The sequence below is a fragment of the Carya illinoinensis genome, chromosome 15, assembly GCF_018687715.1.
Source record: "Carya illinoinensis cultivar Pawnee chromosome 15, C.illinoinensisPawnee_v1, whole genome shotgun sequence".
Lineage (NCBI taxonomy): Eukaryota > Viridiplantae > Streptophyta > Magnoliopsida > Fagales > Juglandaceae > Carya > Carya illinoinensis.
In genome coordinates this window covers 12557903-12580695 of record NC_056766.1, presented here as the reverse complement: position 1 = coordinate 12580695, position 22793 = coordinate 12557903, and the positions used below count along the sequence as shown (strand labels likewise).

Here is a 22793-nt window from a genome sequence, read left to right as displayed (position 1 = left end):
GAGTTTTTTTTAATCATTTTGTCTAAAATTCACTATTTAAAATAAAATTATTGAATTAAAAAAAATCTATAATATTTATTGAATATTTAATAATAAAAAAAAGCACATATTTCTTAAATACTAATCAATGTTATAGACTTTGTGAGTCAAATAAGGTGATGGAATGTCAATAAATAAATTCGTAAATAATTATATTTTGGGTTAATTTATTTACAAGAAGAATTATTCTTTTCATTATTTTTCACATATTTTTATTTTTTTTATTTAAATATATATTGATATATAAATATATTTATTTAAATAAAATAATAAAAATAATAAATATATAATATAGAGTTGATAGTAGCATTTCTCTTAAAACATTCTCATCTAGTTCTCTATATTTTTCAAATTTCTAAATTAAAGAATCAACTTAACTTTTTTTTATAAAATAAGCACTCCATTCGGATTTTAATTTTAAGAAATAAGTTTAGAAAGTAAATAGTAACTTTTCAAATATTTTAAATATTTAAAAATTTACTATTCATTTTCTACATCAGTTTTTATATATATATTTTAAAGAAAATAGTTAAAAATATAGAAATAAAATAGTAGAAATAATAATAAAGAAAAAATATAAAAAAATTAATATGATAGAAAAAAGATATGGAATTATTGAAATGATATATAAAAAGTTTTTTTAGAGATAAATAAAATTTCAAAAAAATAATAGAAAATATGATATTTAGTTAAAATTTAGAAAAAATGATAAAAAAATGGGATAGTTTTCCAATAATCGAGGTGATAGCTTTCCAACTACGCTTAGGCGTAGATCTGTGCATCCGAGTTTGTCAATCTTGACTTCGTGTCTGCTTCAGAACCATAGAGACCACACTCGTATTACGTATAATGATGTCTTTTACTCGATCCACACCCCCATAAAAGCCTGTTGGGTGTAGAGTCAGGACAAGCAGCTGCTAACAACGAAGTCCACCATGATTTCCTTTCCTCCCCCTTGGCTCTGGGTCACATCTCGACAGCTTAGGTAGTTCTGCGTATCGTGTTTCTAACTTCGATATCTCCAACCATGTCCCGAGTTTTTCAAAGTCTAGAAAATTTGAAAGGTCTAAGCTTTAAGGCTGTAGAGTTTTTCTTTCCTCAGCTAAGTTCCAAGTGTTTGACCCAAACAATTCAAATTTATATATAGAAAAAGAGAGTAAACGAAGCAAGAAAGCACCAAGGTGTTTCCCATTTGGCTCACCAAGATATGGGGGTTGTTTTACTTTTTGCATGACGGGGTTCACAATTTTTCCATAGCTCCCAAATGCCTTTGTTTCACAAACCCTCTTGTTCTTCTTCTTTGCAATCTTCGTCTCCTTCTGTTTCTGCTGATGGTGAATTCGTTAACACTCGGAGACAAACACAATCCTTTACTCAGAGGCGGCTCACGCGGCAGAGGAAGCTCCGGCACCCAAGTGACCGAGACCTTGGCTGGCAGCCGGGTGAAGGGTCGTGTTCATCGCCGTCGGAGTCGCCCGGTTCGGCCCGGAAGTCGTGGTCGCCGGGTGAATCCGAGCACTGGTCGTGCTGGGCCAAGCCGCAACGGTTACCGCTTCCTGAATTTCCTTCGAGTTGTAGACCGGAGTCAACGGTATTGAATTCGGGGCAGGCTTATCTCGGATCGCCGAATGAAGGACCGAGCTCTTCATTTGGGAGGTAAAAGCTTATTCTTCTTTTTCTGTTTTTAAAAAAGCTTATTCTTCTTTCCCTTCATTTTAGGTTTTGAGATATCTTAGACTTCGTTAGAGTTACATGTATTCCCATTGTTATTAGTTTTATTGTTTCCCAATTCTTTGGTAATATGGAGTTTTTCGTTTTTCGTTGTTTCATTTCTATAATTTAGCTGCTTTTTTTGTGTTTTAATCTGAGAATGCAAAATTGGCATAAAATAAGTGTTAAGGCTTATTCGTAGGAATCTTTTTGTTGGAGTTGATGTTGCTGTTAGTGTTGTGTTTTACTGTTTTATAATCTTATCAAAATGTTTGAATTACTGGATAGTGGCAGGTTTGAGAAATAACATGCTCTATGTATACGCATGTGTGTTTATATCATCCTGTTCATCTGTTTTAGTGATTTTACTCCATGAACTTCAGGAAAAACACAGATAATGTTACCACAACTTCAATGAGATCTTCAATCAATAATCAGAGGAGACTCTCCCAGGATGTACATGTCGAACGCACTAATTACGACTTGAGGCTAAATATTCCTGCCAGGAGCTCTCTGCCTAAGGAATTCTCAAGTTCTGCAGTTAGCCTACAAAGAGCAAGCACTGATTTTTTTTTTTCTTGTTCTCCCAAAAGTTCAGCCAAGTCTTCAAACAATTATTGTAGGGGATTGCTTCAAGAATTAAATGATGACGGTTTTAATTGCAACTTCAGGCAGAAAGTTCCTGCCAGGAGCGCTCCCAATAGTGTTTATTCAAGTCCTGCTAGAAGCCCACAAAGATTGAATTCTGGGGATCTCTTTCCTTCATCTGTGGTTTTTCAAGAATTTCAGGATAGTCTTGTTGCAGGTTCTTCAAAAGAGTCACCAGCTAAATCCATGCATAGTCCTGATCAGTCCCCTTTGCGTGGCCCAACAGTCCAAAGTCCCCAGCTCACACCGAAAAGTCCAAACAGATCTCTATTTCATTCGTCTCATAAATTGATGTTAGACAGTCACATGGAGCTGCCCGAGATGAGTGCCCACCCTTTGCCCCTCCCTCCAAGAGCAATATTACCATCACAACCATCTTTGCAACCACAATCAACTACCATGAATCACTTCACGGAACAACCGTGCACATCATCTTTTAAAGGTCAATGGCAAAAAGGAAAACTCATTGGACGTGGTACATTTGGAAGCGTATTCCTTGCAACCAATCGGTATGTGAGCTTGAAATTATGACGGTGAAGCTTCTGAATTGTAGTGGTTGTTTCCCAAACTTCTTCAGTTAACATTGCCCTGTTTATATTACAGAGAATCTGGAGCTTCATGTGCAATGAAGGAAGTTGATCTCATTCCTGATGATCCTAAATCTGCTGAATGTGTAAAGCAGTTGGAGCAGGTACTCGTTGGAGTCCTTCCCCTCTTGCCAATTCATTAGAGTTTTTATTCTATTTGGGGCATAGTCGCTGTCAGTGGAAGATGCAAAATTGAGCAAGAAGGTATAATGGAAAAAGAGATACATGTAGCCAACCCTGCTACTTGATGAAGGTTCATCAACCAATGCCAGCCAGATGGAGTCAATCGAGTGGTGTTGCTATAATAAATCATGGGAAGGGAAAGATACATTGGTTCCTACTAAATGAAAGAGAGATTGAAGCCTGCACCCTGCATAATGGCCCCAACGCTAGACTCCAATCAATTAATGGCATTCCCCGAAACTATTGACACTCCCGTTGTGTCTACTCTATTCAATGTTGGGGACCTAAGACCACTTATATTTCTATAAAGATCCCACATGATAAATCACAGTGAACAGCATAGTTGTTTGTGGTGTTCAGTTCACACTATTTTATGTTTTCTATAAATTTCATGGAAAAAGAGTTTGTCTTAATAATTGGAAATTTTGGTTCTAGCTTTGTAGATGTTCCAATTTTCTATCAAATTTTCTTATGCTGTTCTTTATCATATTTGGTTAATCAGGAAATAAAAGTTCTCCGCCATCTAAAGCACCGAAACATAGTGCAGTATTATGGCAGCGAGATAGTGAGTATTTTGTTGGTTCTTTTCATTTATATAGTTCAAATTAATTGTTTGTGATCCTTCACGGGCTTGACTAATTAAGGGAACAACGTTCATGAGCAGATTGATGATCACTTTTACATATATTTGGAGTATGTTCATCCTGGATCAATTAGTAAATATGTACATGAACATTGTGGAGCCATTACTGAATCTGTAGTTCGCAATTTCACTCGCCATATCGTTTCTGGGTTGGCTTACTTGCATAGCAAAAAGACTATCCACAGGTAATTATCACGTTTGATAAGAAGAAACAGAAACTGGCATTGTAGATTTACTTCCCTGTTGACCATTGTAGCTTTACTTTTATAAAATGCCTTTCGATAGAAGATGCAAAAACTCAATTTTGTGAAAGTAGACCCATGATTCACCGGCATTCTTTGAAAAAAATATAAGGATCACTAATGGGCCTTGTTAGAAAGGTCTATGGAATGCTTTTTCTAATTCTTTTTTATAGATTTATAGACTTGTTTTCAGTTTATAGCTACACAGCAGTTCGTAAAGCACATTGTTGGAGAAGTTTGGTTGCTAATTTTTAACTGAAGTTTGATAACTTGGATGGTTGTGCTCTGCAGGGATATCAAAGGTGCAAATTTGCTTGTCGATGCATCTGGTGTTGTTAAGCTTGCAGATTTTGGGCTGGCTAAACATGTGAGTTTGAATTTCTTCCAACATCTTACAATGTGGTAGTAATTAGAAGAGCAAAATTAAATTTAGTCCCATAGGTTGTAGCACATTGAATCTCCTTTAAGTTGTAGAATCTCCTTTAAGGCTTAGTTTGTAGAATCTCCTTAAAGTTTAGTTCACAGCACTTACTCCCTCACCTTCATTTTTGATGTGTAAAAATGAAACATATATGCTACTCATTGCATCCTAACCAGTTAGAAAATGCTGTAACACAAGTTATTACACCTTTCCTCTTTTTAATACTTATTTAAAAATGCTACTTATAAAAAAATACTTATTTAAAAATGTTGTCATTAATATGTAGTTTTTATGTTTTGATCAAGGGGAGAGAATCAATATGAGTATGTATGATGTTAGTGTGGATGAAGGTATAGAAAAAAACCATTATGTGTTATAATGAGATTGGTTATTGTAATACCACCTTCCCCTAGAATTATGAATAAAGTCATTTTTAGAAATCTTGGGGAACTAGTGTTCTACTAATCTTGACTTAAAAGCTTTTCTTCTTAAAGCATGTCATAAACTGCCTAGGCCTCTGTCTCATCTCCCTGGGCCTAGTCCCATCCTGCAGTTCCATTCTCATAAAGATCCTCACTTGGGGTGGTTAAAACATAAGAACATACAAAAATGAGTAGAAGACTTAGGTCTCGTTTGGTTACATAGATGAGATGAGATAAAAGTTGACAGTTGAATAAATATTGTTAGAATATAATTTTTTAATAATATTTTTATTTTGGTATTTGAAAAAGTTAAACTGTTTATTATATTTTGTGTGGGAGTTTGAGAAAGTTGTAATGATTATATAAGATGAGATGAGATTGTTTAGTTTGTATAACCAAACCAGCCCTCAGTAATAGTACGTCATACTGTAAGCTTAACTTTGAAAACTTTCATGCTTTGTCATACATACACATAGCATATAAATCATTCATCAGTAACATAGGTGGAATTAAAATAATCATGGCAATATATGTAACATGGATGCATGAATGACTGACTACATGTGTTTCATATCGCTCATGCATGACTTATTCGTCTTGTCTTTCACTTAGTGGCCATCATAACATATGTTCATTGGCCCAATTGTCATTGACTGCATAAGTCATAGCATAACTTATGGTGAACCACGCTTAAGTCCATGCATAACATAACATATGGTGGTACTCGCTTAAGTCCTTGTCACGGCATACATCATGGCATAGCATATGGTGAAACACACTTAGGTCCATGTTACCGCATCATCATAGCATATGGTGGACCACACTTAGGTCTGTGGCTTGCATATCTACTCATAACATAAGGCCATTCTTAAAGCTTACTTATCATGATTTCTTACTAATCTTATCATATCATGATACATGTGACATGTTGACTACGTGAACTTTCATGACATGTCATACTCATATGCATGGCATAGCACTTAACATGGCATACAGATGTGAGCATTACATAGCATAACTTATATGAGCATTACGTGACATGGCTTAACATGAGCATTGCATGATATAGCATAACTTAGGCATTGCATAGCATAACATAACAAAAGCGTTACATGGCATGACATAGCATCCATGTAATCAAACAATCAATTTGCATGACATACATAATTTCATTCACAAACATAGTGTCATAATTTGTCGAGGGTTCATAGAAAGGGGTCAACCTGGAATTGGCTGTACATAGCATAAGTAAACAAATTTTATTTTTTATTTTTTCATGCATAACAGAATAATTACAGCACACATAAAGGTTATGATCATGTTGCTTACCTTGTAGCGCTACTTCCAAAATCATGCTACTTCGTTACACATACGAAGTACTAAACATTACTAAAATCTTCTAGAAAACTTATTGTAATATTCTACTTATTTAAACTCATGCTATGGAGAATAATTAATAAATATCTTGTTATATACTAATTTTGCTAAATACTAACGGTGGCTGGAGTGGAAGTCACAGTGCAACAGTGACGGAAGAGCAAAGGGAGAGAGAGAGAGAGAGAGAGAGAGAGAGAGAGAGAGAGAGAGAGAGAGAGAGAGAGAGAGAGAGAGAGAGAGAGAGAGAGAGAGAGAGAAGAGAAGAACCAGCGATTGGTGCTGTTGAACCAAGATAATGGCGGAATAGAGGGAAAATGAGGGAGATCTCGGTGGGGGTTTTCTGGAAAATGGAGGTCTGCTGGAAAGTGACTGGTTGGTGGTTTCTGTGTTGTTGGGTGGTATTCTGACTTACTTTTTGGTGGTTGACGGTGGCGACAGTGTTTTCTAGGTGGTTGATGATGAGATTTTGTGACTTGGTTTGCTGTGATGGAAGTTGATTTCACGTGGAAAGGGTCTTGGATGGAGGAAGAGGACTACGGTGGTTTGTGTTTGATGAGCAGGTTTGCTGCGGGAGTGGGTTTCTCAATTTGGTTGTGTACAGCCCTGTCTATGCTTTCTGATGGCTGCGTGTGAAAAGAAAGTGAAGAGAGAGTTGTGATTTTTGGGAGTATTGGTAAGCAAGATCGATTTCACATTGGGGAATTTGGCCATGAGAACTTTGTTAGTGTGAGGGTGAAATAATGCTGGGAAAAAGTGGTGTTCAAGAAGTGAGGATTTCGGCGCCCAACCGACATAGGCTACTTCCCGATTAAGAAATCACCATGATATCGTCAAGGGGCATAAAATCTCAGTCAATTAGTCTCACTTAGGAAAGAATAATCATATTAATAATAGTAATAACTACTACCCTGGTTTTCTACAATGGAGAGCTCTAGGCTTTTTTCAGTGGAGTCCAAAACTTTTGTCTTCTCAAAGGTGGGTGCAAACTGTTTTCGTATTCTAGAGAAAAGTAGACGCATGGCCCTTTTTTTACTGATCAATGGGGCGGCGGCTTCATGGGTGGCGAGAATGGTGGTGGAAGCTACTAAGACCAGGTGGCGTGAGAACTTTTTTAGGAAAATGAGGGTTGGCAATGGGTTTCTCACTCTTCACCTACTCAGAAATGCTAGGGGCTGCTACCTCCGCCTGGAGGAATTCATTAATGGCAGAAGAAGAGCCTCTTTGATCATCCCCGAAGGCACCAAGAGTTGTGGTTGGGAGGGGCTTGCCTTCAATCTCAAAAAGGTGGCTGAACGTGAGGCGGTACTTTCTGAGGCCCCAAGTCGGGTTGAGGAGCTTGGTTTCAGGCAGTCTGCCACGCCGCTGGCTTCTTACGCTGCGGTTTTGTCTGGTGCAGCGGGAGAGTGCAGCGTTGCAATGGAGTTGATGGAAGACAGGTTTGGTTTTTGCCCAGCGGATCCGGAGGGGATTTCTGACAGTGGTACAAGGTTAGGTGAAATAGAAGGGGTGTTTTGGGATGTAAAATCCAAACTTTCGGGTGTCCTTCAAGAAATTGCTATTCTGATGAAAAAAGTAGACCTGGGACTCGGCATGGCGATGGGACGGGGTAAGGTGATCACGTCTGCCTCGCTCCAGCCATTTTCAGAAGAACTTTTTCCTAATATGGGTTGGAAGGCCTCTGCATGTGCAGAGATAAGAGAAAACCGTGGGACTTTGTCAGGCAGTCGGGCTCTTGAGCCTTTGATTGAACCTGGGCCTAACGGGCCTTAGAGCCCACTGAGGGCTAAAAACACCAGGCCCCGGGCTGGTTCCCCCTCTCGGGTTGAGCCCGTGACCTGGTAGCCCTTTGGGGCTTCAGCACCCTCCTCGTCTTGGTCCCGAGACCTAGTCGACCATATCCCGCTGGCATCTTCATCGGCCACCCTGTCGGCATCGCAGACGGCGCCGACTGACCCCGGCGACCTTGCCGGCACCGTAGTTGCACTGTTTAAGGCCGGGCCCTCGTCTCGATCCCGAGACCCAGGCGTCAACCATATCTCGCCGGCATCTTCACCGACCACCCTACATGCGTCGCAGACAGTGCCGACTGACCCCGACGATCCTACTGGAACAATAGTTGCACTGTCCAGGGCCACGACGGCGGTAGGTACACCGCTAACAGCGTCGCCCGTGGAGGAAAACGACATCATAGTCGTTCCTCTCGACTTCGTGGGCCTGTATCCGGCTCAGAAAAAGCCGACCGGTCACTTGGAAGCTCCTGGGCTCACTTCCGAGGGCCAGTCCACCCAAGATGAGGAACACTCCTCCCCAACGGTCAGCGTTGCCCCCTTCCTGGAGGATTCTTCTGAGTTTACTTCCAGGGTCCTTTGTATTCTTGAAGAAGAGGCTGAACCTGACCCTGAAGGGGAGGAAGAAGGGGAGACAATTTTAGGGTCAGGTACTTTAGTACCTTTTTTTGATCTGGCGAATGAAGGGGATGTTATGGGGAACGTAGGGGACGATCCCAGCCCGCTTTGCTCGTTACCCTCAGCACTGCCGTGGTTTGACCCACTGACAGATTGGGTGCTAAAGAAGGTGGAAGACATTTGGCATTGTGCGGGGATTTCTTGCGTCGGCTTCGAGGACCAACTGACAGCACTGTTCACAGCCATTGTAGTTGAGCAGTCTCACCATCTTCGTTCCACCAGCAAAAGAGAGAGGGAATTAAAGAGACACTCATGCTCTGTAAATTATGACCGAGAAGGTAGTGCTAGTAGGGAAAGAGTTACTGATAGGGTGATCTTAGGTGATCCATGAAGCCCAAGATCCTATCATGGAATGTTCGGGATTTAAACAACCCGAACAAACGCCTTAGAGTGAAGAACCTAATCCGGGATTGGAAAGTGGACATCCTTTGTTTACAGGAGACCAAATGGAAGTACGTAGACAGGAATATTATTAGAAGTTTATGGAATTGCACCTACGCGGGATGGACTAGCTTGCCTTCCAAGGGCGCATCAAGGGGCATTATTGTGATGTGGGATAAGAGAGTTGTTGATTTAGTGGAAGAATCCGTTGGTGAGTTCGTGGTTGCATGTTCTTTTAAGTCTTTGGAAGACGGGTTCGTGTGGGGCTTTGCAGGCGTTTATGGCCCGAATAATGATAATAGCAGGAAGCTTCTCTGGGACGAGATTGGCGGATTGTGTAGTTGGTGGGAGGGTCCTTGGTGCATTGGAGGTGATTTCAACACCACTCGGTTCTCGAGTGAAAGGTCTGGGGACTCCAACTCAGTATTAGCCATGGCTGATTTCTCAGCCTTAATTTTTGAACTGGACTTGATTGATCTTCCCCTAGGGGGGGGTGACTACACTTGGTCGAACGGGAGGGCATGGTCTCGTCTGGACAGATTTATTGTCTCTCCTTCCTGGGAGACACATTTCCCCACTCTTTGTCAGAAGCGCCTCCCTAGGCTTTGCTCAGATCATTTTCCACTTATGTTGGACTGCGGTGGTATTCAAGAGGGGCGGAGATACTTCAAATTCGAAAATATGTGGCTGAAGGCGGAGGGATTTATGGACAAAATCAGATCTTGGTGGTCCTCTTATCAGATTTCGGGCACCCCCAGTTTTGTTTTAGCTGGAAAACTTAAAAACTTGAAAAATGATTTGAGAACATGGAATTTGGAAACCTTTGGGAATCTAAATAACCAAAGACACTTTTTTTTCAGGAACTGCAGCGCTTTGAGGACAAAGAAGCGATTTTGGCCCTCACTGTTGAGGAAAAGGAAAGGAAAACGGCGGTAATAGCCGAACTGGAAAAAATCACACTTTTGGAGGAGATATCCTGGAGACAAAAATCACGAGCCATTTGGTTGAAAGAAGGGGACAGGTGTACTAAATTCTTCCACCGTGTCGCCAACTCTCATAGACGAACCAACGCCATTGAGGTTCTGCACTCCGATGGGAGGATTATCACCAACAGGGCAACCATCAAGGAACACATTGTGCACTTCTACGATTAGCTGCTTAAAGAGCAACATTCCTGGCGGCCTAAGGTAGATGGGTTGATTTTTGACTCTATTGATGCAACAAGTGCAGCGTGGTTAGAAAGGCAATTTGAAGAGGAGGAAGTGCTTAAAGTTCTAAAAGGGATGGAGAAAGACAAGGCCTCAGGCCCTGACGGTTTCACTATGGCTTTCTTTCAAGCTAGCTGGGATATCGTCAAAGAGGACACTATGAAGGTATTTTTCGAATTTCACTCTTTCTTGAAATTCGAAAAAAGTCTCAACGCCTCTTTTATCTCCCTTATTCCGAAAAGGGCAAGCTTGGTGGAGGTACAAGATTTTTGCCCTATTAGCTTGGTGAGTGGGATTTACAAAATTATTTCCAAGTTGTTAGCCCAACGGATGAGCACCGTTATGGGAAAGATCATATCGAAGTCCCAGAATGCCTTTGTGAAAGGGAGGCAAATTCTTCACTCCGTTCTTATTGCCAACGAATGTCTGGAAAGTCGGGTCAAAACTAGCATTCCGGGTATCTTGTGCAAGCTGGATATGGAGAAAGCTTTTGATCATGTAAACTGAGACTTTTTGATACACATCATTGGCAGGTACGAGTTCAGGGAAAGGTGGTGCTAATGGATGAAACATTTTATAACAACTGTTAGATTTTCTGTTTTGGTGAATGGCACTCCCGAAGGCTTCTTGAATAGCTCTAGGGGCCTGCGGCAAGGAGATCCTTTATCACCTCTTCTTTTCATCCTAGTAATGGATGTCTTAAGCAGAATGTTGCACAGAATGGTGGAGGGCGGTCACATCTTGGGTTTCTCAGTGGGCGGCTCCACCCATGGTAATCTCTCAGTTTCCCATCTTCTCTTTGCAGATGACACGCTGATCTTTTGCGAGCCAGACCCTGATCAGATCCGCTCCCTAAGGGCCCTATTGCTCTGTTTCGAAGCCGTCTCCGGACTCAAGGTTAATCTTGCAAAATCTGAGATGGTTCAGGTCGGGGTGGTCGATAATCTAAGTGAATTGGCTGGTTTTCTGGGCTGCAATGTGTCAACCTTGCCTATGAAATATCTGGGTCTCCCTTTGGGGGCCTCTCACAAATCCAAGTCTATGTGGGATGGGGTGGTCGAGAAAATTGAACGTAAACTTGCGGGTTGGAAGCGACTTTACCTATCCAAAGGTGGCAGAGTCACTCTTATTAAGAGCACTCTATTTAATCTCCCCACATACTTCCTCTCCCTTTTCCCCTTGCCTGCAGGTGTGGCGCATAGACTGGAGAAGATCTTTCGTGATTTCCTATGGGGTAGTTTGGAGGATGTGAAAAAATTCCACTTGATCAAGTGGGAAAAAGTATGCACACCAATGGCAAATGGCGGATTGCGGCTCCGCAGCTTGAGAATCCTCAACAAGGCACTACTTGGTAAATGGCTATGGAGATACCATAGGGAATGAGACGCCCTTTGGAGAGAAATTATTGACAGCAAATATGGGAGCTTGAGTGGAGGTTGGTGTTCCAATGCAGTAAGAGGGGCTTATGGCATAGATGTGTGGAAATTCATACGCAATGGTTGGGAAGTCTTTTTTGCTAATTGCAGATTGGTGGTGGGAAGGGGCAATCAAGTTAGCTTCTGGCACGACACTTGGTGTGGCGAGATTGCTTTGAAGATTGCTTTTCCTTCCCTTTACAGGATTGCATCTGATAAGGAGGCCACAGTTGCTGATAATTCCGACAGCTCCTCTACCTTCACGCATTGGTTAGTAAGATTCACCCGAGTGGCACAAGATTGAAAATTGGGAGACATTGCTGATTTTTACAGCACGTTACAAGCGTCGAATCTACATGTTGATGGAGAAGATCATCTCATCTGGTCACCCACAGGAAACAAGCGTTTCTCAGTACGTTCCTTTTACAAGGTACTCTCGGCACACCCCTCCACTGCATTCCCTTGGAAGAGCATTTGGAGGACTAAGGCGCCTTTAAAAGTGGCCTTCTTCGTATGGCTAGCATCCCATGAGAGTATATTGACTATCGATAAACTGAGAAGACGTGGCCTCTACCTAACGGATTGGTGCTTTATGTGCAAACACAATAGTGAGACAGCGGATCATCTACTTCTTCATTGTGAAGCTGTCAAGGCATTGTGGGATGACATCTTTACAAGACTAGGCTTGGCATGGGTAATGCCTAGAAAGGTGGTTGATCTTTTGGCTTGTTGGAGAGGAATCCGGGGCAAGGGGCAGATTGCGGATATTTGGAAAATGGTGCCACTTTGCCTAATGTGGTGCACATGGACCGAGAGGAACAATCGATGTTTCGAGGATAAGGAGTGATCTTCGGAAGGCTTTAGGGATTTCTTTTACCATACTTTAGTCTTATGGGCATCCTCTATTGTATTGAATGACACTTCTTTTGCTGAACTTTACGCTGCTCTTAGCCTATAGCAAGGCTCTTTGTATACCCCTTGTGTACTTGGGCCTTACCCCTTCTTTTTCTAATATATTTCTTCTTACTTATAAAAAAAAAAAGTAATAACTACTACTACTACTAATAATAATAATAAAATAAATCTAGTCCCTAATTTAGAACCCATATGTTACAGTTATAGATTAGACATGTTTTTTTTTTTTTTTTGATAAGTATTTATAGATCAGATATGTTAGCTTTGCACTTTGAACCTGACCACAAAAAGTTGTGGTTAGACTTTAGGAAATTATGTGCTCAATGTTTTGACCACATGGGTAAAATATATTTATCCGTTATTGTGACTCCCTTGAGCTGGTGAGTACCACATTTGTGGTGTTGTGGTCCAACAATATTTCCTGGAGACACACACCCATACTTTTTTTGTGCATAACCTGCACCAAACACTTCTGCTTGGTCCGTTCATTGTAATTTATATTCACTTATTTGGTCAGAGTCATTGCCAGGCCAACATTTCTTTTTTATTTATTGTTTCTTTCTTTTTGCTCTTTCATACGTGAACCCTTGCCTGTATCCAGCTTGCAGGACAATCTTGTAACCTTTCTTTGAAGGGAAGTCCATACTGGATGGCTCCAGAGGTACTTCACTTTGCAATTGGATTTTACTCAGCTTCTACCTTCCCCTTCTTTTTCTTTGTTTATATAGTCTGATTATGTTTGGGCAGGTCATGCAAGCTGCAATGCAAAACAATACCAATCCTGATCTTGCTTTTGCTGTTGATATATGGAGTTTGGGATGTACCATCATTGAAATGCTGAATGGAAAACCTCCTTGGAGTGAATTTACAGGGGTGAGGACATGATTAAACTTATGCTTTATTTGTCATTTTTTTTTTTTGTGGATCGGTAAACAAAATTTTATTAATCGTAAGAATAGGCATAAGCCCAAGTTTACGGTACATATACAAGAGCATCGCCTAAGCATGCTAGTTCAGTGAGATTCGTCATTTTCTACGATGGTAAAAGTTGTCTACATGCCACTTTTCTTTTGCTCAGCAGGAATTCATCCTATCTCTGATTTACAGGGATCAATTAAAGAATAATGCTTATGTTGAGAAAGTCCTTATGGTTAATTTTGTGATGCCTATTTCTCTGTGTCCTGTTTTCAAGGGGGAAATTAGAAAAAGAAAAGAAACCTATGTTTGGCCTGGCCTTGCAACTATTTTTGCTAACTTTTCTTTTTGTAAGTAGCATGACCCTAGTTCCACAAGACTGTATTTAAGGATTGATTGCTTTAGGTTTAATTTGTTCTACTTTGTGATGGCACCAAAGATTACTTTTCTAGGACCCAGTAAACTGAAGTCTTGTTGCATAGGATATGAAGTTGTTATTACTTCTTTATTCTTATTATATGAACCTTTCTTTTTTCTATATTACTGACTGGCTATTGTTGATAAATCTTAACATATGCTAGTGTCTTCAATTGAGCCAAGGGGGAAGAAACTGGGGGCTATCCCCCCCACCCTCCCAAAAAAAAAAGAAAATGAAAAAGTTGAAATGGCCCCCTAATCTTTCTTTGAGGGCAGTCCATACTGGATGACTAGTGCTTTATGGAATACTATCTTTGGGTTGTTTGCATCACCTTGTGTTATGCCTCTTCATGTGGTAGATCTTTTGGAGTGTTGGAAAGGGAAGTGTAGTTGTTTCCAAGGGGAACCTTTTGGAAGAGGGCTCCGTCTTGTTTCTTGTGGTGCATTTGGAGAAGAAATGACCAGAGCTTGAGGATTGAAAAAAAGAGTGAAGGAACTGAAGGATTTATTATTAGAATCCCCTTATCGTTATGATGACTTATTTCAGCTTTGCCGTTTCATGTTTATAGGATTTTTATGCTTTTTTTCCAGTTAGGTGTATTTCACTTCCTATGAGCAATGTGTATTTTGATCATTAGCAAAGCTTAACTTGCTCATAAAATATATGTTTGACCCTCAAAAGCTTTAACAATATTTGAAGGATTCCCGAAAAATATTAAAATAACCCCTTAGTCCCTAAAACACATAATAGTTTCTCAAAACTTTTAAGAATCCATTTACCCTGAGAAAATTTACAAAGTTCACCTTGGTCTCCAAAAGAATTGAAGTTTAGTCGGTTGAAAACTCCCAGTGTACTTCGTTTCAACAACTCAAGTCAATTGGCAATTCACACAGGAAGTGGAAATAGGTGTAGGCCAAGTAGAGAGTGTGCTCTTAATGAATTTACTTCTACCACTTTTTGATAAGTACAACCACTTCCATCTTGCCAGATGATAGTATCTTCTAAATAATATCATTCCAAATGGCGTTGGCTTTAAAGGGATCGCCTAGGCTGAGGCCAAGATAGGTCATGGATATGGTAGAAATCCCACACCTCGGGACATCTGCCAAACTAGTGACATTCTAAACTCTACCCCTACATGTAATTCTGACTTGGTGAAGTTCACCCTAAACCTGGTGCTGCTTCAGAGCATAGGAATAAGCATTGCATGGAGATCATTACGGTTGGCCTCACAAAATACTGAAGTACTGTCATCTGCTTACAACAAATGAGAGATGCTAAATCCTGTACCATTCTTGGTGCGCACCGAAAAGCCTGCTAGGAGACCAGTCTACACCGATGCATAACTCATCCTACACAACACATCCATGGCGATAATAAAGATCAAAGGGGCTATGGGTCCCCTTGTCATAAACCTTAAAACTGCCGAAGAAACCCATTGGGATACCATTCGCCAAAACCAAGAAACAGACTAAGAGATGTATTGGGCATTCCAAGTACACCATTTCTCTTCAGTTATGCACCTTTGTAGCTGATAGATCAAGAATCCCTAATCCACATTATCATAGGCCTTTTCAATTTCCAATTTACAAACCACTCCCAGTTCTCTTGATCTCAATGCAATAAGAGGCGAATCAAGATACCTTCCATTGATAAAGATATTCAGATAATTGGATATAATCTTTGAAAAGATCAATTTTACCTATTAGCTTGAGCTTTGGCCAAAATTTTGTAAATGCTACCCATTAGGCTAATGGGTTGGAAATCCTTAATATCAACCACTTTTGTCTTCTATGTAATAGAAGCGATTAATGGTGCATGAGGGCTCTTCTCATAATAATCTTTCAAATGAAACTCATGAAACATCTTCATAATATCTTCTTGAGTACATTCCAGTCAATTGAAAAAAAAGCCAAGAAAAATCATCCAATATTGGTACCTTATCTCCATTGAGTGTTTTTGTTGCTTTCCACACTTTATGCTCCTCAAGGGGTCTTTTGAACTACTAAGACTCGGCTTCCTTGAGGGATGCAAAAGAAATCTCTCCAACTTAGGCCTCATTTGTTTTCAGAGATGAGATAAGATAAGATAAAATAAAATCTTTTGAGATATGTTGAGATAAGATAAGATTAGATGAAATATGTGTTTGTTTTCAGAGATGGGATGAGATTAGTTTGACTTTGTTATAGTTAGTATTTTTTATAGTATTTTATTTGTTTATTTATTTACCAATGGTGCAAATTTTTTTTTTTTTTTCTGCTGCTTTTTTTTTTTTAACCATTTGATCAATTTTTTTTTTTTGTTGCTTCCTTTGTTTATTTATTTACCAATGAAGCAATTATTTATTTATTTTTTTTGCTGCTTCCTTTTTTTCGTTTTTTTTTTAAAACCATTTGGTCAATTTTTTTTTTTTTTTGGCTGCTTCATTTGTTTATTTATTTACCAATAGTGCAATTTTTTTTTTGCTGCTTCTTTTTATTTTTTAAAACCATTTGGTCAAATTTTTTTTTGTTTTTTTTGCTGCTTCCTTTGTTTATTTATTTACCAATGGTGCCATTTTTTTTTTTTTTTTTGCTGCTTCCTCTGTTTATTTATTTACCAATGATGCATTTTTTTTTTTTTTTGCTGCTTCCTTTTTTTCCTTTTTTATAAACCATTTGGTCAATTTTTTGTTTGTTTGTTTCTTTTTTTTTTGCTGATTCCTTTGTTTATTTATTTACCAATGGTGCATGTTTTTTAAACCATTTGGTCATTTTTTTTTTGTTGGCTGCTTCCTTTGTTTATTTATTTTCCAATGGTGCAATTTCTTTTTTTTGCTGGTTCCTTTTTTTCTTTTTTCTTTTAAACCATTTGGTCATTTTTTTTTTGTTGGCTGCTTCCTTTGTTTATTTATTTACCAATGGTGATATTTTTTTTTTTTTTTGCTGCTTCCTTTATTTATTTACCTTATGTGTAAATATTTTTATTTTTAATCAAATATTTTGCTGCACATTTGGTACAGCTTTTACTTTTTTTACAGTGTGTATTCATGTCAATATACTGTTTATTTAAAATATATTATTGGAGGGAACAATATTGAAATAAGGTGAGATCCAGAGATGAAAATTTGAGAAGAAACTTGAGATCTTTTGAGATGAAAACTGGTAAACCAAAATGTGTATTTGTATTTGTAAAACTCTTATAGTACGAAAACGTTGAAAAGTTTTCAAAATTTTGATTTTCAGTCACGAAAGCAAACAGGGCCCACCTCCCCATAAATTCTTCTAGTGTATAATTTTTTATAGAACTACATTATTTGATCCCTAATCATTGAGGGATCAGAATAAACAGTTCCATCCACAACTGTTTGAATATCCATTCTATTTGAATTCTCCACCTGATGAATGAACATCATCCTTATATGGAACATAGTTTTTGGTCTCTTTGGGATAGAATGAGTTATACCTTTGCACGTGGTGGATCTCTTAACATCTTGGAAGGTGCAGTTTGGTAGCCATCAACACGCACTTTTGTGGAGTATGATCATGTCATGCTTATTGCATTGTCTTTGGAGAAAGAAATGACAATAGCTTTCGAGGCTTATGGGAAATCAAATGCTGGATCTCGAGTCTATATTTCTTAATAACCTATATTATGGCTTTGCCAACTCAAGATTTTTTAACACTTTTTCCTTGAATTAGATAGGTGGATCTCTTATATACTTGTTGTGTACTAGATAATGTTGTATTGCGCCGAGAGAAGGCCTAAGCCACATCTCGGCCATACTCCAAAAGGGCTAGTCAATGATATAATTGAAGCCCCATTGTGGTCTATTTTACCATAGGTGGTATGTCTCAAGCATCACTTCTGGTTGGAATAGGCTCTTATACCATTTATAATTCCTTCAGGGAAGGTTAAATCTACATCTGAGCCTCTACTCCAAAAGAACTAGTCAATAGTATAACTAGAGCTCCATTGGAATCATGATAAAGAGTTAGAAATTCTCCTCTAGCAATCTACAATCCCATATACCACCTACACTCATCACTGAGCATGGGGAATTACAAATACCCTCTTTCATCTCAATGAAATTTACCTTTAAAAAAAAATTGAAATAACCCCAGTCCCAAAAACTCATGATAGCTTCTAAAAAATCTGATGACCCCATTCGTTCGCAAGAAAATAAGAAAACCTCTTTGGTCCCCCAAAAAAGCAGTGATACTCTCCCTACCCCACAAATTTGGAGAGAAGTGGTGTTTGTGGATCAAGCATTGTATTTCGACGGTTAGATTCTCTATTCTAGTGAATGGCTCCCTGGTTAGTTTTTTCAGTAGTTCACGTGGCTTGAGACAAGTGGATCCTTTGTCTACTTCTCTCTCTCTCTCCCTCTCTCTCTTCTTCTTCTTCTTCTTTTTTTTTTTGTTGTTTCGGATGCTTTGAGCAGAATGATTCAAGTGGTGGTGGATGGGAGTTTCTTGTCAGGATTTTTGGTGGGAGATGAGTCTCGGGGCGGCATAAAAGTCTCATATCTTCTTTTTGCAAACAACACTTTAATTTTTAATGAGATTAATTGGTATAATCTTTGTTCTTTGAGAGCCCTCTTCTTATTTTTTGAAGCTGTTTTCATTCTTAGAATTAACTTATCTTAGTCTGAAATAGTTCCAATGGGTTTGGTATTGAATTTTTTGGATTTGGCTAATATTTCTTTGGATTTGGCTAATATATTTTGTCTAAAGGGGGAAGAATTGCTTTGATAAGGAGTACGTTGTCTAATCTTCAAACGTATTTCCTTCTCTTTTTCCTTTGCCTGCAGCGGTGGCCAATAGAATTGAGAGGATGTTTCGGAATTTTTTGTGGGGAGGTAATGGGGAGGAAAGAAAGTTTCACTTGGTTAGTTGGAATAAAGTGTGCTCACCGGTTTCTTGTGGAGGATTGGGGGTTTGAAATTTGAGGCCTTTCAACAAAGCTTTTCTTGGGAAATGACTATGGAGGTATCATCTTGAGAGGGATGTGTTATGGAGAACTATTGATAATGTTAAATACGGGAGGATGTGGGGTAGTTGGTGTTCTAACGAAGTTAGAGCAGTCTATGGGGTGGGTTTATGGAAGTCTGTTAGGATGGGTTGGGGGAAATTTGTTAATCATTTTAAATATAAGGTGGGTGATGGGACAAGGATTAATTTATGGCATGATGTTTGGTGTGGAGTTTCATCTCTAAAGAATATTTATCCTTCCCTCTATAGGATTGCTAGAGATCATGACACTGCAATGGCCGATTCCTTTATTTTATTAAACAATAATCTTCAATGGCATGTCAATTTTATTAGAGATGTGCATGATTGGGAAGTGAATGTCGTCTTTGATATTTTTGGAAGATTATACGATATGAAGATTGTTCAGGGAAAAGAGGATAGTTTGCTGTGGATTCATGCTGGAAATTCCAGATTTTCTGTTAGCTCCTTTTATAAGGCGTTAACTTGTCATTGTGTCAATAAATTCCCTTGGAAATGTATTTGGAGATCTAAGGTGCCTAGTAAGGTTGCATTTTTCTGCTGGTTCCTTGGAAAACTTTTGAACACGGACAACTTGAGAAAGCATGGATTATTTGGGGTGGATTGGTGCTTCATGTGTAAGAAAAATGATGAATTTGTTGACCATCTATTTCTTCATTGTGAGGTGGCTAAGACTTTGTGGGATGAGATTTTTGGTAGGATGGGTATTGCTTGGGTGATGCCTAAACAAGTAGTGGATTTTTGCTTGTTGGCAAGGTTTTACTGAGAGTCATCGCATTGTGGCTATATGGAAGATGATCCCTTCGTGTTTGATGTGGTGCTTGTGGTTGGAAAGAAATAAGCAGTGCTTTGAAGATAGAGAACTTAGGGGATGTTTGGAAAAAGTTTCCATCTCATCTCAACTCATCCCATGCCATCTCATCTTATCCCACCTCATTTCTTTCCCAAACTTCATTCAAATGCATACTTTCAAACTAATAATTACAACTTTTTCAAACTAATCATTAACAACTTGCCCAGACTTTCAAATAAAAAAATAAAAAATAATTTAAACTTTTTCAAATATCAAAATAAAAATAATATTCAACAATTATATTCTATAAATATTTTAACTTTATAATATTTTTTATTTAGCTTTTTCTCTCATTTTTCAAAACCCAATAAATTCTTAACTATCTCACTACTAAACTATTTTACTATTATTTACAAAACCTATTCCCCAAGCATCCCCCTTATGGGGTTCTTTGTGTTTCTAGGCTAAGGCTGTTGTATTGAATGGAAATATTCATGATTTGCTTTTAGACTTTTATAGTTCCTATCTTGTATTTAGATGTTTTCTCTTGTATACTCTTGTGTAATTGAGCAATGCATATTTACTTGTCAATAAAGTTCTCTTATTACTTATAAAAAAAACTAAAAGTTAAAAGCTTTGTTTCATATTTGAAAAAAAGAGAGCCACAATTATCTACATATTTTTTTTAATCAGCAAACCAGAATATTATTGATGATATTGATAGGCATAGCCTAAGTCCATGAGACTTTCTTTTTTAAACTCCGAAGTTTGATCCAAAAGGTTTCTAAAAGCCAAAACATATATTTGTAAAACTCATAGCACGTGAAATATTCCCCCTCCCCCGCCCCCCCCCCCCCCCCCCCCCCCCCCCCCGCGGTTAAAACATTGATGAGACTCTGCTCATAATTTTCTTTCTTAAACCAGGTATCCTTATTGTTCTTGGACATACCCATATGCATTTTTCGTAAAATCTTCAATTAAGCCGTGCATGTTTTTAACTTTTACGCTTAAGTATCCTAACTCTTTTCAATGTTTCAGCCTCAAGCCATGTTCAAAGTTTTGAATAGTTCCCCACCCATTCCAGAAACATTATCCTCAGAGGGAAAGGATTTCCTCCGTCGTTGTTTTCAAAGGAATCCCTCAGAGCGGTCAACAGCTCTTATGCTACTGGAGCATCCTTTCATTCAAAATTTGAATGATCAAAATGTTTCAGCCTGTCTGCAGCCATTTTCTGCAATTGATCTTATAGTAAGTATGAACTACCAGTCCTTGGTTATTAGTCATATTGGCATCCAAATGTAACGCTTTTTGTATCCGTTTATACTTACCAGAAAAAGATTTTTTGTATCTGTTCTTGATTTTTAGGATAAACCGCTTGCTGTAAGAGATGGCACTAAGCGGAAAGATCTGATATCAGTCTCCCCTGATACACGGATCAAGAATGGGAATCTGCCTTGTAGTTGGTAAAAATACTCCCAGAACTACTCAGATTATGACTTTTGTATTAATAATTTGCTTGTGCTTGGTTACTCAATTTAGCTTCATGCAATGTAATTGGTCAATGTTGTTTTTTCTTACAGTGGAACCTGTCCGTATTTTAGTTATAAAATTTCCAACTGCACTGAGGTGTTTCATCGTCCGTGCTCCATGATTCAAGTCCAGCCGCGTCTATCTACCATAGACTTCACTCAGAGTTCACATAGTTGCAGCCCTTCTTCAGATCTTTCCAGAAATGCTCCCCTTGGTGCTGTCAAACACCATCCATTTGCACATTTAAGGACTCATGGGAGGGAAGTGATCTCACACCTCTTAAATATGTAGTTGACTTTGATTGATATGGAAACTATGGTTCTCTTAGTGTACAGCCTGGAAGATCGTAGCAATCGTCTAGAAAAGCTGCAGGGACCTCTAACCGGGATTTTTGCAATGCCATATAGAGAGTTCTTTTGTACCCTGGTCTCGAATTGTTTCGAATTTATCATATATGAATCTTTGCTGCCTCTTTCCAAGTTGGCTGGCACGGTGGAAGGCTTGTCATCTTGGATTCTTTACTGAAGCTCGGGGCTTCAACTAACAGACGAGCTCGTACTTCCAGATAATATTGGAAATGATGTCAAACAGATGGAAAACATAGGAAGGAAAAGTTAGGATAATGTTGTCAAATTTTTGTATGATAAATGGATTCGGATGATTTTGTAAATGCCATTCAAGAAATTGACTCGGATAACAACAAATGTTATTTTCAAAATGGTTTGAACATTGAAAATAATTGTTTTTCTTTCCTCTATATTTACTTTATTACAATCGGTAATTGAAGAAGGTTTAGTTTTTATGTGTTTTGTCCCTCTTTATTTGGGTACCTATGCATGAGCTCAATCTTTTTTTTTTTTTTGAAAAGCATGAGCTCAATCTTGAGATTGGAGATTTCATACACCCTATAATAGTGTAGGATTTAATAAAAGAAATGCAACCTTAGAAGACTTTGACTACAATAGACCCTTCTAGATTTCAACATTCATGATTTTAGTTATTTACAATATAGATCATTCATAACTTCGATTTGCATGATGTATAAGCCACATCATGTAATTCTCACATGCGTAGAAAACCAAATTACAATGTCACATAAGATTGCAAAATGCATGTTCGATTTAGTTTTTATTTTTTTATGATTGATAATTTCCAAGGTTCTTGCTCGCTAGGTGGTGGTGCTGGTTGAAATGTTTGACTATTTGCACTAGAAGATGTGCCTGAAAATACGTGGGTTTCTGACTCTGTTCATGAGAAAATTTCATGCTTGTTCATGAGGCTTCATGTGCACGTATTATACCTACCTTGAACACTTTCAGTGTCTCTTTTGTCTTGGAAAGACAGGAGTGATTTCTTTCTGACAGTACGTGATCAGCCAAGGTCTTTTCTATCAAAACCTCTAAAAAATATGACTAATTCTTCTCCATATTCATCCCTTTTTTTTTTTTGAAAGTCCATATGGGGCCTTCTGAATCAAAATGTTATGAAGA

At 38.6% G+C, this 22793-nt stretch overlaps 1 protein-coding gene across 3 annotated transcripts; it reads left to right on the top strand.

The window, feature by feature from the left end:
* Positions 1-888: 888 nt before the first annotated feature.
* On the top strand, positions 889-22105 carry LOC122295928 (mitogen-activated protein kinase kinase kinase 5-like). 3 transcript variants are annotated; one of them, XM_043105202.1, is made up of 11 exons: positions 906-1695; positions 2133-2906; positions 3001-3088; positions 3670-3732; positions 3832-3995; positions 4344-4419; positions 13258-13317; positions 13404-13529; positions 20812-21021; positions 21139-21236; positions 21354-22105. In XM_043105202.1, the coding sequence occupies exons 1-11, from the start codon at positions 1304-1306 to the stop codon at positions 21592-21594; spliced, it is 2292 nt and encodes a 763-aa protein (XP_042961136.1). In that variant the 5' UTR covers positions 906-1303; the 3' UTR covers positions 21595-22105. The 3 variants fall into 3 exon arrangements, with proteins under 3 accessions (XP_042961138.1, XP_042961137.1, XP_042961136.1); XM_043105203.1 differs by lacking the exons at positions 20812-21021; positions 21139-21236; positions 21354-22105 and adding an exon at positions 18782-19296 and having other exon boundaries at positions 893-1695; XM_043105204.1 differs by lacking the exons at positions 13258-13317; positions 13404-13529; positions 20812-21021; positions 21139-21236; positions 21354-22105 and adding an exon at positions 9979-12675 and having other exon boundaries at positions 889-1695.
* Positions 22106-22793: the final 688 nt, after the last annotated feature.